The sequence below is a fragment of the Sciurus carolinensis genome, chromosome 12 (assembly GCF_902686445.1).
Source record: "Sciurus carolinensis chromosome 12, mSciCar1.2, whole genome shotgun sequence".
NCBI lineage: Eukaryota > Metazoa > Chordata > Mammalia > Rodentia > Sciuridae > Sciurus > Sciurus carolinensis.
The window spans coordinates 78,416,002-78,431,538 of NC_062224.1; the positions used below are offsets into that span (position 1 = coordinate 78,416,002).

The window sequence follows — 15,537 nt, forward strand, 5'->3', positions numbered from 1 at the left end:
GCCCAGGGTCACACTTTGAGAACCATTTGTCTACAAGAAACTTTAACAGGTAAGCTACAGTTCATCTATCAATTTAAAACACTTTATCCCAAGATGAAAGACCACATACATTTGCTAAATATCAACTTTGCTGTATAGCAACTCACCAAGACCATATGAATTACATGAAGTAAATCAAGGTTTTAATCAAAATTGGTATACCCTGTAACTGGAAAAAATGTGCAGGAATCTTAACTATCACCACAACTAGTCACTCTGTATAGATAATGCTAGCCACATATTATTTATATACAAAGGTTTGTCTGTTATATCCATGAGAAAAATCATTGGTTTTATTTTCATAAACCATAAAATAAACCTAATAAAATTTTTAAAATTTAGTAAATTGAGTGAAAAATAAAATTAGGAAGAATAAAAGGAAAGGCTGTTCCAGGCAAATGCTATAGAAAGTAATTCAATATCAAAAATTCAAGTGAAGGAAGTGGTTTTATACACTAAGAAAGAGTGCCATGCTTAGTTGAATATATAAGAAATCAAATTATGAGAGAATAGCCAAGAGTGACTGACAATATTCTGGTTATTAAGCATGGAGTAAAAAAATGACAGAAGCAAGTAAATATTAAACCATATGGCTATTTCAGGATTCTTATTTGAAAACACTGGAAGCTAACTTTGACTCATAAAGTGGAACGGCAATTTATTAAAAGAATGAGGACGAACAGGGAATCAGGTTAGAAGGGAAGACTCTTAAGAATAAAGTCTAAATTCATACAGTAGGAATGGTCTGTTAAAGGAACTTTGCTGCTGCTCCCACAGGACTTTCATGTATCAAGGACTTTTCTTTACTACAGCTGTTACTGGCCCAGCACCAATACTATTTCTGAACCAGCAAAGTCATTTTAGAGTTACCCTAGTCTATGATCTCCAACATCTCTACCATCAGCTTCACGGAAACATAATTTGAGTGCAGGGTCTTCTTTGTTCAGTTTATATTGAGGTTTCCCAGGAATGAACAGAAGGAGTACACTCTAGGTCATAAAGCTCATGCTCTATGAGTGAGATTGGGAAAGTGAATTTTCTAGCTTACCTTAGGAAGGTGGAAAGTTTTAGTTGGGATTTCCCTGATCATTTGAAACTTGTTGAAAAGATATGGAAGACTGAGGGAATAATATGTGCTCACCACAAAATGTGATATATTAATCATATAAAACGGATTTAAAATTCACTCAATTCTGTTCTTGCCTAAATCCTTTCCCAATATATATTAGTAGAACCAGAGAACATCAGAGATGAATAGACCTCAGAGATCATTTGTTCTAATCCTCTCATTTTACTAATGAGAAACCTGATGCCCACAATGATTAGATAATTTGCCAAACTTACACAACTAGTAAGTGCAAAGAACTCATGCTTTAAATTCTCACTCTGATACATTTTCTATCATCAGGAGGAATACCTCAAACTATATCTCAATGTTAAATTTTAATCCTGAACTGAGGGAGAGTCATTGTTTAGTCCTTAGTAAGTCATTTTGGTGACATTTGTCTGTTTCTCTCAATGTGTTGATTCAATCAGTTCTTCAATAAGTAGCTGTGAGGCTAAATTACATGAAGGATTCTATTTTTCTATTATTATCCATGAAAATAAACTAGAAATTTAAAAAATATTTTAAGTATAATTTGTGAATTCTTGTCGGGGTTAAAACTTTCCCTTGCCAAAGGGCAAAACTTCGTGCAACAAAAGCAATAATAAGTAATTATTCAAAAGCTACTAGAATATTTAACTATGAATGTATCTTTTTATGAATGTACCTCTTATACACACATTTTTACATCTGACAAAATTAGAACCAAACTCACCCAAGAAAACTATAACAAGATTCCTACATGTAATATTAAAACTTAAGCAAAGAGAAAATTAAATATAGAAAATATATATATTCTATCAATATAATATTTTTATGATCAGACAACTGACCCTTATGGGTGTTAACCTCACAACCATGGTTTGCTAATAGCTGTAAAACAAACAAGATTTTGAGAAGGTGAAGAAAGAAGAAAAGCAAGAGAATAGAACAACTATAGGTATTAAATTTGAGTATTTCCGGTGCAGAGAAAACATTTTCTAAGAGCAGAAGATGGTTTTATTCAGATTTGAATATTTAATCTTTGAAGCTATTTATCTAGAACTTTTTAATTCTTCTTGTAAACACTCCAAAGAAATTTACTACACTAGTTGGCAAAAAAAAAAGAAAAAAAAGAAAAAGAAAAAAGATTCTAGAATCATTGACTATAATCTAACACATCCAATGTAGGTGCATACAGGAATTATTTAATTTGACCAGAAATAAAACCATATGTTCACAGCTTCATTTTCTTTGGGCAATCAATAAAATGAATAAGGAATTAGGAACAGATAATTTAAAGTAAATAAAACAATATAAAAAACATATCTCTTGATGATAGTCTTTCCCTTCTAATTTAAATCAATGGCAGTTATTTGTATATAATATTGTTTTCCACAGAAAAAACTAGCTATCATTCAGATCAAATAAGAAAAAGTTTAAAAATTAGATTAACTACAGAATATTCCATTTTATGAAAATTTATACTTTCCCCTAAAAAAATATTGCCTGCAATGGGGTTGTGGCTCAGTGGTAGAGCACTTGCCTGCCACATGTGAGGCACTGGGTTTGATCCTCAGCACCACATAAAAATAAAAGTTATTGAGTCCACCTACAACTAAACTAATAATATTAATAATTAAAAAAAGAAAAAAATATTGCCTGAATTTTCTTTTTATCTCTCTTGTTTTACTGCTAAAGTCATTTAAAAAGACATTTACCCAAAAAAGTAATTCTGAAAATCTGATGTGATACCAAGTTATTAATTCTACCAATAAAGCTTCTTACCTTGCAAACACACGTGTAGATATATGTGTGTGTGGGTGCAGATATGTATACCACCATCTTTTTATTTTTACAGATGCTAGAATCATCTAGTTAAAAAGGTATAGTCTGACTATAAACGAAGGTCCCACAAGATCAAATGCTACCTATGTAAATGAAATGGAACCTTAACCTTGGACTTACGCTTACACATTTAAAAGCCTAAAAACAACCCTAAAATATAATACCTTTAGTTTTAAATTTAAATCTGTTCTAAAATAGATACTGCAAAAATGCTTTTTTATTAAATATAACAGGTATAAATATAAATCACAATTTACACTTACAGCACATATGACAGATTTTCTCATAATCTAAATAACTATGTGGCATAATGTGTCTCCTTGGTTTAAGTAAATAGGTGCAGACACTTCTCTCTTGTGATCTGCAATGTCTTGTGGGAATTTAGTTAAAAATATGGGGAGAGATTTGTAAGTGAATAATCTGGAAAAAGAAAAGAGAACTGGCTGGAAGTCTTAGGTTTAAAGTATTCTCCCAGAAATACTTCAAAATATTTCCTTATAAAAGGGTAGAAAGTATAATGAGGTCATATTTTTTTGAACTTTTAAAATAATTTCACAGTAATTCTGGAAAGATAATAAGTCATGACCTAGGCAGCAGTATACAATCTGTCAGAGCAAATAATTTCTGTACTATAGTAAACAAGATAGGAGGATAATTAGCTCTTAATTTGTCACTCAGTTTTAACCTGGAAAAAATTAATTCTATAAGAATTCAGATTATGTCATAATCAACCATTTAATACATGTTCAACAAAGGAACAAACCTAAGACTCTTGGCAAGAAAAGGGATAGAATAAAATATATAAATCATGTATCACTGAGAGCAGGGACCAGAAATATTGTAGGCAGGGCAGAGTCCCTGATTGTAACAATTCCATGTACAAACTATCTGATGAACCAGACACAGCCTAGAAGCGTGATCAACAGCTTGACTGGACAGGGTGCAGCATGATCATTGAGAGTCTCACTCTGGATGAAAAAACTCACCTCCCTAAAAGTTATTAGCCAATAGCTTTAAGGATCACCTCCAGCAACACCATATAAATCTCTCCTTAGATAGCAGCAACACTGGGGCAACCCACTTGGGACCCCTCTCTGTGGGAACTTTACTTCCTTTCTGTTTCAAAAATAAATTGTTACTTTACTCTTACCCTGCACTGTTCATGGGTCTCATTCTTTGGATCCACAAGAAAGAACCTATACATCATCATCTTCAAAAGGAACTTTAATAGAAAAGAAAAAAAATTATACCTACCCACCCAAGGCCCAGAAATTTGTATAAAGGTATGATTACTATATAAACAATATATTGAGAAAGTTATTGATTATAGATTTTTAAAACTGTGTATATTATATTCCATGAACATAACACTGAATTGAGGTCATATGATGAGATACTCACAGAATGATTATAAGAAGGTTCCAGTATCACAGGTAATGACATTTTCCCTTGAAGATTCAATTTTGTTAAATAAAAAATCTTTTCCCCCACAATCTTTTCTTTTTTCATGCGATGTACACCATAAAGTCTAAACCGAACTGCATAATTTCCAATCATCTCAGATTCAACGTGATTAAATTTGAATGTTTCTGTGAAGACAGGGCATGGTCCTCTCTGGATGCTGGTTTTTGCTCTCTGTTTCTTTATAGGTAGAAGAACAAGGTGTACTTGCCATGAGTTACCACCTGTCCTGTTATATGTTGGGATGTCTGTGACAGCTGTCACTGTTACCAAAAGCTTCTGTTCTTGTGAGTCATAGTCAAAAGTCACATCCAGTGTGCCATATTTAGCTTCTGGCTCAGGATCAAAAGGTTTAGGAAGCTGTGAAGATGATCCTTGAGCTGACATATCCTAAGAAAAGCAAATTTAAATGTTTTCAGTTTTTAACTCTATTACTTAATCCAGCATGTAAATAAACACCTGATATTTCTTCAGGAGGGTGATGTGAAAACAATTTTAATTTTCCCTCACAGAAAAAGTACAATTAGCAGTCAACTACAATCAAAAGCTATCATAGGGCCACAGTGATAGAAATGGTAAGTTAAACTAAAACACTTACTAAGTAAAGACACATTAAGAATGTAATATACACTATTACCGTTTTGAGAAAGTTGAATATATGTTTTACAAATAAAAATTTAGAGTATATACTTTATTGTGTATTTCTGTTCCTTTAGTAGGATATTACTAAATTTTACCTTAACACTATAAAGAATGCAACCAGCAGCTCAATATTAAACTTAGAGTAAGTGAACATAAATAAAGTATAAAGCTACTGAAAAATTTGCTTTCATTTTTAGAACTTGTTCTACAATTCCCCATATATAAAAGAACATATTATTTAGATTTAAAAACCAAAGGGGAAAAAAAAAACAAAGGAAATGTGAAATATGGAAGTATAAAAAGGCTTCAAAATATTTTTACAGCTAAGTATTCTCCATAGTTCAGGCCATACTTACTTCAATTGTTAATTAGAATTAAAAACAATGTATAATTTTTCAATATTACCTATTGTTGAAAAGGAAGAACACACATTTCAAAAGTTGAAGAAATACTGGAAACTGTACATACTAATTATGACATTAAAAGAAATTATAACCATTAATTGTCTCAAATTCCTGCCAGTCTAATTATCTGGAATACACTGGAAGTTTCACATAGTTACCAATAATACCAAAGCCAGGTTTCCAACCTTAACTATGTCACTTTGAGGATTTTAATAAATCTCAAATGATTTTCATTTTAAAATGTGGACCAATTTTTAGAATTTTCTAAGCATGCATTTAGTGCCTACTGTGGCAATGAGTACTACTGCCCCTAGTCTTCCTTCTTTCATTTACTCAGAAGAACCCCCTAAGTTTTAGCTAAAGACACATGACCCATGGGTCATACTTCAGAGCTTCCCCCTTAGTGAACATGTCCATGAACTCAGCTTTGGCTGACTGAGGCAAACAGAAGTTATGTGTGAAACATCCAGGTCAGATTTTATAAAGGAAGTTACTTGTCCAACTAACTAGCTCTTCCCACAGCAGGTACACAATGTGTGGGGGTCAGCTTGCACCACGAGCACTATGACACTACCTGAGGGGATGGCAGAGTAATAAGACAAGGACCTGGGCCTCCCTCTAAATGAGCCACCCACTTACACTGGTCTGTCATTTAATGAAACTGAAACAAGATTCTGTGTATTTAGCCAATATATTTGGAGTATGTGTGGTGGTGACTCTTTGTTACAGTAGCTTAACATGTACCCTAACTATTGTACCTACTATGTACCAGGCCCTATTTTAGGTGGGAAGAACTCCCCTTTTCTGTAGGAAAGAAACAACTTTGACTTTGATTTAATAAATCTTATACAGTAGTTGGGATCAGATATGTAAAAAAGGATGACTAATGAAGAGCAATACTTGCGGAATGGAAACAAATGCATAGAATTTAGTTATTTTATGTAGTAAGTAAATCAGAGTAAACATTCTAAGTTTGTTAAGAAAAACCCCACCATTTAGAGCAAACTGTTTTAATGTATACCACTTCATAATTGCTAAAGACTATTAATGAAATGTCTTGGTATTTCATAAAATAGCATGATGGTATCTAGTATTTTTTAAGCAATAAAATTTTTCATATAGTCCTAAATAGCTATTTCTGAATTTTGTTTTTCTGATGCCTCCCTCATTTCTATTTTTTTTTCCCCTGAGCATTCCAATATTAAGACTGTGAACTCACAGTTTAAAAGGGTATAACCTTTACAGGTAAAAACTACTATTTGCACTCTTCAAACATGAAACTAGTAATCATTCCCTTTCAAGGTGCCTGGATCAAAGTTTTAGAAAACATTTAGCTAGCAACAGAGATGCACAGACTCAATAGAGTTTATGAACTCCTTGCCACAGAATTCTTCTGTGCCTTCTTCCCCTCTTTTAGTCCAATTGTGTATGTAGACACTAAGATAGCTAGAGTCTGGATTAAACTAAGAGGAAAGACTTTTCTAATTGATACATATTATCAATTATAGGGTTACGATCAATTTGATAAATATAATTTTTTTACTAACATTCTATCCTATACTTGCATTGGCTATTAACATTCTATATCAAAGTATTTATGCAATGCAGTTTTGCTATATTGTTTGAATATATTCTGTGATGCTAAAAAGACACAAAACCAAGTAGAGTAGAGGAAAATCAAAAGAAGTGTTAACAAAGAGCAAATTAGCAGCTTCTGAAATATGAGCAAAAATATAGGGGTTAACTATAGATAACGAGTAAGGAAAGCAGCTTGTGAGACACAGGCAGAATTCATAAGATATATTAAAACAGTAACTAATAACTGTAAAACAAACTAAATATAGATGAATTAAATAAAAAAATATGATGGAACAAATGACTATTTATTACCTATAGAAAGGGATGGAAAATCCAAGCCATGAACATGTTGTCTCTGAGCTGGGAACTTTGTCTCCCATGTTTTCTACTTAGGAAATGCAAATTAAAAACCTATATGTTTAGCAGGCTCACTGGCAACAGTCAGTGGTAGCCAGGTGTATTTGCTTCTAAATCTCTTCCATAAAGCAAGTGTGTACTGCTGTGTCTTGGTACCCTTATTTCAATTTCTACTTTGGTCTTTGTTACCACATGATAAATGGGAATGCTGATGGAACCCAGACAGTGGAATAGGATGTATGGGCACTGTATAAATCACGATGTAGTCTTGCTACCTATACCTAATGACATCCTATAAGGACATGAGGTAGGTCCTTTTGTTTCTTGTTTTATAACTGAAATAGATTAAAACACACACGTGCACAAGTATGAACACACATGTAATTTAAACATCTTAATTTGGTCTGAGTCCTCTGGGATAGCTTGCCTGGTGGTATGTTTAGAGAATACCACTGCATGCAAGTAATCTCCCACACAACAAATTAGATTAAGAATGGCAATATAATAACAGTTGTTAAGAGCATCATTTTTATAGTCAGACGGACATGGGTTTGACTTATAGTTCCACTATTTAAGAGCTGCCTGTACTTAGCAAATTGCTTAACTCTCTCAGTCTTAATGCTTTCACTGGTGAAACAGAAATATAACTTTCTGAAGATGTGTTTGGTAGAGGTAAATGAGCTGACTATGTAAAGTTCACAGCAAAATTTCTAGCACAACTGTGATAGTTACTACTATTATTAATTTTATAGCTTAGGCTTCACTGTTAACTTATTACACAGTTTGAAAAACCATACGGCAGCTGTCTTAATTTTGTTTATGTGATAGAACACAAACATTCTTTGTGGAAAATCATAAAACACTAACATATTAAACTTAAAATATCAATGTAGAATTTTCTCCCAGGTCAGATGTTATACTAGAATATCATAAATATTAGAAAAATATTAGAGAAGTGCTTTTTTAAATTTAGAAGAAAAACCACAAATTAAGGAAATTCTACCTACAGCTTAATTATTCTGTGGCTTGGGAAAATACCTTCATTATTTAATTCTGACAGCAGAGCAAAAAAAAAATTCACCTAGAAAGAACACAGACATACACATTCAGTAGTACTGAATGCTGTCAGGAACAAAAGCTGTAAAAGCTTGCAACCTAAAAAGCTTTGAAAAAAAGTAAATCCTAAAAATAAATCATTTTTAGAACAATGGCAATACTTTGAAATAGCAAAAATTACTTTTGTTGTTATTTTCACATTTCTGTTACAAAAAAAGACTTAAATTTAACCAACTAACCATTCTGGATACAGGATACCATGAATTCAAATTGTATTAAGTAAGGCTGACTATCATCTATCCCTTTCATAGTCTATGAATGAAAATATAATAAAATGATTTCAAAAGACTTGTAAAACATTAATAACAATAAAAAATCCAAATAAATACATAATAAAAATATAAATCATAACCTTGAGATGAAAGAAAAAGGTAAATAATTCCAGAATGTTTTATATAAAGTGTTTAAACCACCACCACCACCACCACCACCACCACCCATTTTTAATCATCCATCTTTCTTTGGTGGCAGAAGGTAGCTGAAGACTAGATGGAACAGCCTTGGTCAGTTTGTTGGTAAAGACTAGCTTAAGAATGGAAACTGGTATCATAAGCTACAAAGGGATAAGATACTGATAAAACCCATTCTTCTTACCAAAAAGAAAAGCACAGGATTATTATATAACATCCATTTTTAAACTTATATGTGCTTTACTTACTTCAGGGCTCAGAACTGCAGTGCTGTCACTTGGAACATCTTCTTCATATCCTTTATTATGAAAACTTTCTATTTCATGACCTGTGCTTCCTTCACTTGGACACTTGTTATATGAGCATCGTGGACTATTACTGCAGTGGGAAAATTCACATTTACCGTCCCCAATTTCTGAAGGTGTACATGAGAGATGGGGAGAACCACTGTCATCCTGATATGGTGGTGGCTGCAATTCATCCAGTGGGGGTGTTCTTCTCATTCTCTGAATGCAGTTTCCTGATAATGATTAAGAATCTGGTCACTGTTTTCAATTAACCTCAAAATACAGTAGAATCTACAATAATTATAAATAGCTTAAAAACACTGGATTAAAAAAATTTGTGGAAATATAACTATTAGATTTACTAAAGTAGTTTCCTTCTTCCCTAGTTCAGGTGCAGAAACAAAATAACCTGGTTCCCACTCCTCTCTTCCTGCAAAGATCAGGAAAAATAAGTTATAAGCTAAGAGAGGTCCTGTTACACACCATAAAAACAAGTCTTTGTTAAATAGCTTTTTTTACTTGGTTCACTCTTTCAAAACAACCCCAGCTGCATACATACTTCATCTATTCCCTGTCATCTGTGGTCTCTTAGCCAAAGCAATAAAAATATGGTAGGTTAAACAAACATAAACCCTTCATGTATTTTTTGCTTTTTACTTTTTTAGTTATTGAGAAGAACTTAAACCTCAGTTAGTTTAGCAGTGTCAGGACTGTTTTTTCATATCTATCCTGGATCTAGAATCCGAAAATGAGGTGTCCAATGAATCAGACCCAATCCCCATTTGCTAACCTCCGTCACACAACAAATGAGAGTTATGCTGTCTTTTTTCCGTTACATGTCCCCATTCCCTGAGTCTGTATACTCCTAAGCATGGTTCCAAATGGTCTACATGAGGCATCTCCAATTCTAGTGATAACTTGATCACTCTTAAATGATCTTTTAAATTTTTTACCTCAGAGATTAAGAATAAACTATCTGTGAACAAGGCTGGCTGGAGGTGGCAGTGGGAGGGGGATAGGAAGAGAGTCTAGTACACAATTTAAAAATAGATGCGTCTGTACAGATAAATTCTAAATGCAATTATTAAATTTAAACACTTCTTTTTTTTTTCATTTTCAGTGCTGGGGATGCTCATTTTTATTTAATGGACTGTGCATCTCCTTCCACAAATAGGACCCTGACAAAAGTAGTCTGTATAAAAACTGTTATGGAGTTCAACTCCAATATTCAATACAGTTCCTGTGTTTTTCCAAAGATGAACTTTATATAAAACTTGGTATAAAAACTATAAGCCTCATTTTAAAATGAAATATATTTCATTTTTCAAATGAATACACAAAATAAATTATGTTACTTTGCTTTGTTTTTTGTTAATACACTTTGCTAAGTGTATTCACTTAGCAAAAACTTATGTATTTGATCAAAAGCCCTAAATCTGAATAAAGAAAACTAATTAGTGAGTATAGTATACTAACTATTCTATGAATTAGTACTGCAAGTTAGAATACTAAATAAACCAATATTCTCCTGTCCTTTAAAACATGTATAATCAGCCATGAATTAAATTAAGTGGCTATACTTAAATACTTACTGTATCAGAAGTTAATTAAAATTTCACAATGTAGTGGTCCTAGGAGTCAATGCACCATTTTTTTTCCTTTACCTTTGTTCTGAGAAGAAAGATGATCTTTCCCAGAAGTCTCAGCATACTGCCCCACAGATTGCCTGGACAGAAGTGGGTCACATTCCTAAAACCTATTCCTAAACCCATCACTGGTAGGAGAAATGGGATTAGTGACCTATTCCTAAACCCATCACTGGTAGGAGAAATGGGATTACTATAATTGGTTTAAATTAATCAGAAGTCATCAAAAGTTTGAAGGTAGGGATGGGTTAAGGTAACTGATCATATATATATGAAAAGAGTAGATAACATAACAACAGAAGGTCCAGGAAGGAGGAAGACAGAGAGGATACTGGCTCGAAAACAAATATGATCCAGTCCTTGTCTTCCTTATTTCTCAATTTGGCAATATACTCTCAGTTTTTAATCTCAATCAAAACACTTTTTCCTCTCTGTGGCTTTCCTACCTCCCAACAACTGTTTTATAATAATCCTTCCCTAAATTTGCTTTTGCTATTACCAGCATGGTATAATTGTGTGGTAATAATGATATACCTTCTTTTTATTATTTTTTATTAGATCCCTGCTCAGTTGCCAGATAACTAGAGTGCATTTTAACCTCCTGTCATTAGGTTCTTGTTTAGATTTAGTCTAGCTCTTGACTTAGAGATCAAGGCACAAATTACACGAATTACACAAAATAAGTTTGTGATATGTGAATATGCTAAATAGGCTCAATGAGTAGATCTCACTACTATCTTTTAGATTTGGAGAAAATAATATTATGTTAAATAATAAGAATAAAATTTTATTTGGGCCATAACACATTCTCAAAGTTTTGAAAATAATAATGCCCCACTCTTATCCTCACTTCTGTATTGTACTTTCCAAAGCAAAGAACATGCTAATGTACAAGGAATTCAAATTTCATTAAAATATATATATAGTCATAAGAATTTTCCTTTTGTAACTTTTGCAATTATCTCTTCATATTCCACATGGCAACTACTTCCTGGCTGTCTACACAGTGTAATAATTAAGACTTGGCTTAAATTTAATTGACACTGGAAAAAGTTTAAGACAACTGTTTTATAAAGTAACATAATTTATATTATTATTAAATTACACAGTAAATATAAACCTTAAGAAAAACTTTCTAGTGGGACTACCAAAATGATGATGTCCTCTCATTACTTTAGGTTTTGCTTTACTACCTAATTTTATACCCTTATTTAATGGAAATGACATGTTCATGAAAGGGGCCAACATGGATACATCAAAGAAATTTAATTTGTCCTCTGCATACCGCACAGCACCTACACAACAACTTGGAGGTATTTTCTTAACCTAGAAAAAACATTATGCATCCACGTGCAGAATATGACCAATAGCTTGTAACCTTATGTTTGAAGACAGTGGAGAGAACCACAGAGCTCTAAAAAATGGTGAATATTCACAACTGTAGAATTCGCTTTCCAAGTACCTATGAAAATTTGCCAAAATTGATTATAAACTGGTTAACAAATTAAGGTTCTCCACATTTTACAAAATTAGAAGCACAAAGAGGTTGTTATCTGATTGCTGTGGAATTAAACTGAATATCAAGCAAAAATATTAGTAGAAAATCTATAGAAAACTAGATAAAAATAACTAGAAATTAAAACATACTATAAATAACCCATGAATCAAAAGAAATAACAATTAAATTAAACTATATAATGAAGAGAAGGTTTAAAAATAATTCACATAAACACTTGTGGGATATGGTTAAAGCCATGCTTAGAAGAAAATTTTAATCATATGGTGATGACCTAAGTATCCACTTGAGGACATTTTTTTAAAAAAATCATCAAATTAAACCCCAAGTAGTACAGTAAAAATATGCATGCATTACAAAGCATCAGCACACCAAAATATAATTCATTTGAAAAACAACTAAAATTGATAAACTGGTAGAAGAGAATAGGAAGAAAAAGATGTAATAAGTTACTAATGTCAGGAATAGTATTGAGCATATCATTTCAAATCTTACAGACATTCAAAAGACATTGAATTTTCCCTTCATCTTTTCCCCCTTTGAAATTCAGTCCTAATGCTACTGAGTAGGGCAAAGGAAAGCAGGGGTCTTCACTGGTGGTGGTGGCAGGGGAAGTGGCCCAGAGAAGTATGTCAAAACCCAAGGGGGATAAGGAAGATGCCTATCTGTGTGGGAGGAGTGTGCTATTCTGGGGCTCAAACAACATAAGAAACATGTCCATGGCCATATGGGAAGCAGGACAGCCCAGCATAGTGTCAGAACCCAAAAGGGATGAGAAGGGCCTTCCTTTCAGGGAGTGGCTGGAAGTGAGGTGTCGGAGCTCAAGAAAGAGGAGGGGGCAATGGAGGTAGCCTTAAACACTGTGTTGGAGCCCAAGCAGGGTGAGAAAGGTCCAGTGAGGGAAGTCAGAATCTTAACAGGATAAGGAGGTTCACCAAGGAGGGGCAGCCTGGCTTGGAGCAACAGAGCCCAGACAAATTGAAGAGTCTGTTCAGACTGAAGGAAGTGGAGTCACCACCTGAGAAGGTCTAGAACTAAGGAGCCAGGTGACTAGTATTGAGTCCTGAAAGTCCAGTTAGGGTGAGGAGCATTTCCATGCAGAAGGGTACCTGTTAAAAGGTATTAGAGCATGAGAAGAGTAAGGTGTGCATCTGCACAGAAAGGCAGCCTGGCACAGGAAACAAAAACCTGAGCAATGCAGGAGGGTGTCCATGTGTGAGGGTAGTCTGGAAAGTCAGGTTGGAGCCTGTTATGGTTTAGATATGAGGTATTATCCAAAAGTTCATGGGTTAGAAAATGCAAGAAAATTTAGAGGTGAAATTGATAGGGGGCAGACAGATGCGAGTGATGTGAATATAATAAGAGAATACTTCTATACAATGGGCCAACTTGGCTGACCCCACATGCTTTCTTTTCCAGGAAGCAATTTACCTGCAGCCTGCTTGGCTTAAATGAACAGTCTATGTCACATTTCTCAGCACATGACCTGTTATCTACAAGGGAAATGCAGGCAGGAAATAATGTTCATAAGAGGAACCCAAGTTACTCTGAAGGGAGAGAGTTTTGTGACCCTTTCCACAGACCAGATCCCAAAACTCAGGGGGATGAGGATAATTCCTCCTAACCATAAAACCTGTAAGAATGTATGGTTAATAATCCAATCAGAACCAGTCAGCATGGGCCAAGGTGACCTAGAGTTGTCATGGCAGTGGAAACTTGGAAGTCTGATGTCATTCTGCTGACAGTCAAAAGTCAAGAGGTAGGCCTGGGTGGGACTTTCTGGAAAGTTCTCTGGGATCCCAAATAAAACGGGAGTGCAGGAAAGATGAGCTGGGCTTCTCCTCTCTGAGAGGACCCACACTCTCCCTTGAGAGTATCCTCTTTTCCTATCCCTTTAATAAACTCATGCCTGTTACTCTGAGTGACATGTCTGGAATGTTTCTGACTTGATCACTAGAATAGAGGTTTGAAGAAGGGGTGGTCTTCACAATCTCAGTTTCCTGGAAGGCCCCAGTCCTGCAACACTATCAGGTCCCTTCCTGCACTGCAGGAGTTCTATCTCTTCTCACTTAATAAATCCTACTTTGTTAACTCTTCTCTTTTGTTATTGTCCATGGATTTTATTCTTCACATTTGCCAAAGAGTAATTCAGAAGGGAAACTGGTGAGGCCTTCAGCCTGCACAAACCACATCTGCTAGCAGAATCAAGGAATCTAGTTTTATCCCAAAACTCCAGTTTCAAAATGACTGGCCTATGAAGCTTTAACCTAATCTAATTCAGTTGAATGGATTAACTGGGGGTAAGTTTTGTCTCTGTTAAGTACAGCTCTTTCTCTCTACTTCCCGGTGCCATGTTCTTCCATCACATCCTTTCACCATGATGTTCTGCTTGACCTTTGGTCCAGATCAATGGAGTCATCCAACTATGGATTGAGACCTCTGAAGCTGTGAGTCAAATAAACTTTTCCTCCTCTACATTGTTTTTATCAGGTCTTTTGATTAGAGTGATGAAAAAGCTGACTAAAACAGAGCCCAAAGTGGGTGAGGAAGGCAACTATGCAGGGTAAAGGAGGAGTCTTGGTTCACAGTGCTGAACTCAAGAAGGAAGTCAGAGCTTATGTAAACAATGATGGCATCCAATGTGGGGCAAACTACCCTGGGGTGTTAGAGCCCATGCTCTCAGGGTCAAGAGTACACCCACAAGTGAGAAAAGATGCATGGGATATCAGAACACAAAAGGAACGCAAGTAGAGAGATGGGAGGGCATGTTTGCCGACTGATCAGAAAAGTAATATATTAAGATTAATGGCAGCCAGGTCGCTCTCTGTTAGAGAAGGATATTATAAATATGGAAAGGGAAAAAAACTAGAACCAGTTCTGTGATGTTGGATTAGAATTAGAGACATCAATGTGAACTCATTAGTTTTTAACTATTCATACAAATATAGCATAAATGTGTATATGTATGTGAGTATACTTTCATATGTACCTATACATTAATACCCTAGCTTTGTCCACTGAGATTTAAGACCACTACCACCTCATTAATAATGAGTATACCTAGATTCAGATCTTGGCTTCTGAATCTATTCTCCACTACAAGGAACCAGGACTCCTAGAAGAAACGGCTAATCCAGAGTTAGGTTCAG

At 34.4% G+C, this 15,537-nt stretch overlaps 1 protein-coding gene across 3 annotated transcripts in view; it reads right to left on the bottom strand.

Annotated features, from left to right (window-relative positions):
• Syt14 (synaptotagmin 14) overlaps positions 1–15,537 on the bottom strand; it is a 231,520-nt gene that overhangs the window by 59,875 nt on the left and 156,108 nt on the right. For all 3 annotated transcript variants that reach the window (XM_047521303.1, XM_047521302.1, XM_047521301.1), the window contains 2 exons: positions 9,188–9,459; positions 4,373–4,822 (listed from right to left, as the gene is read on the bottom strand). In XM_047521303.1, the coding sequence (XP_047377259.1) occupies positions 4,373–4,822; positions 9,188–9,459 (722 nt within the window). The remainder of the gene's footprint in view (positions 1–4,372; positions 4,823–9,187; positions 9,460–15,537) is intronic.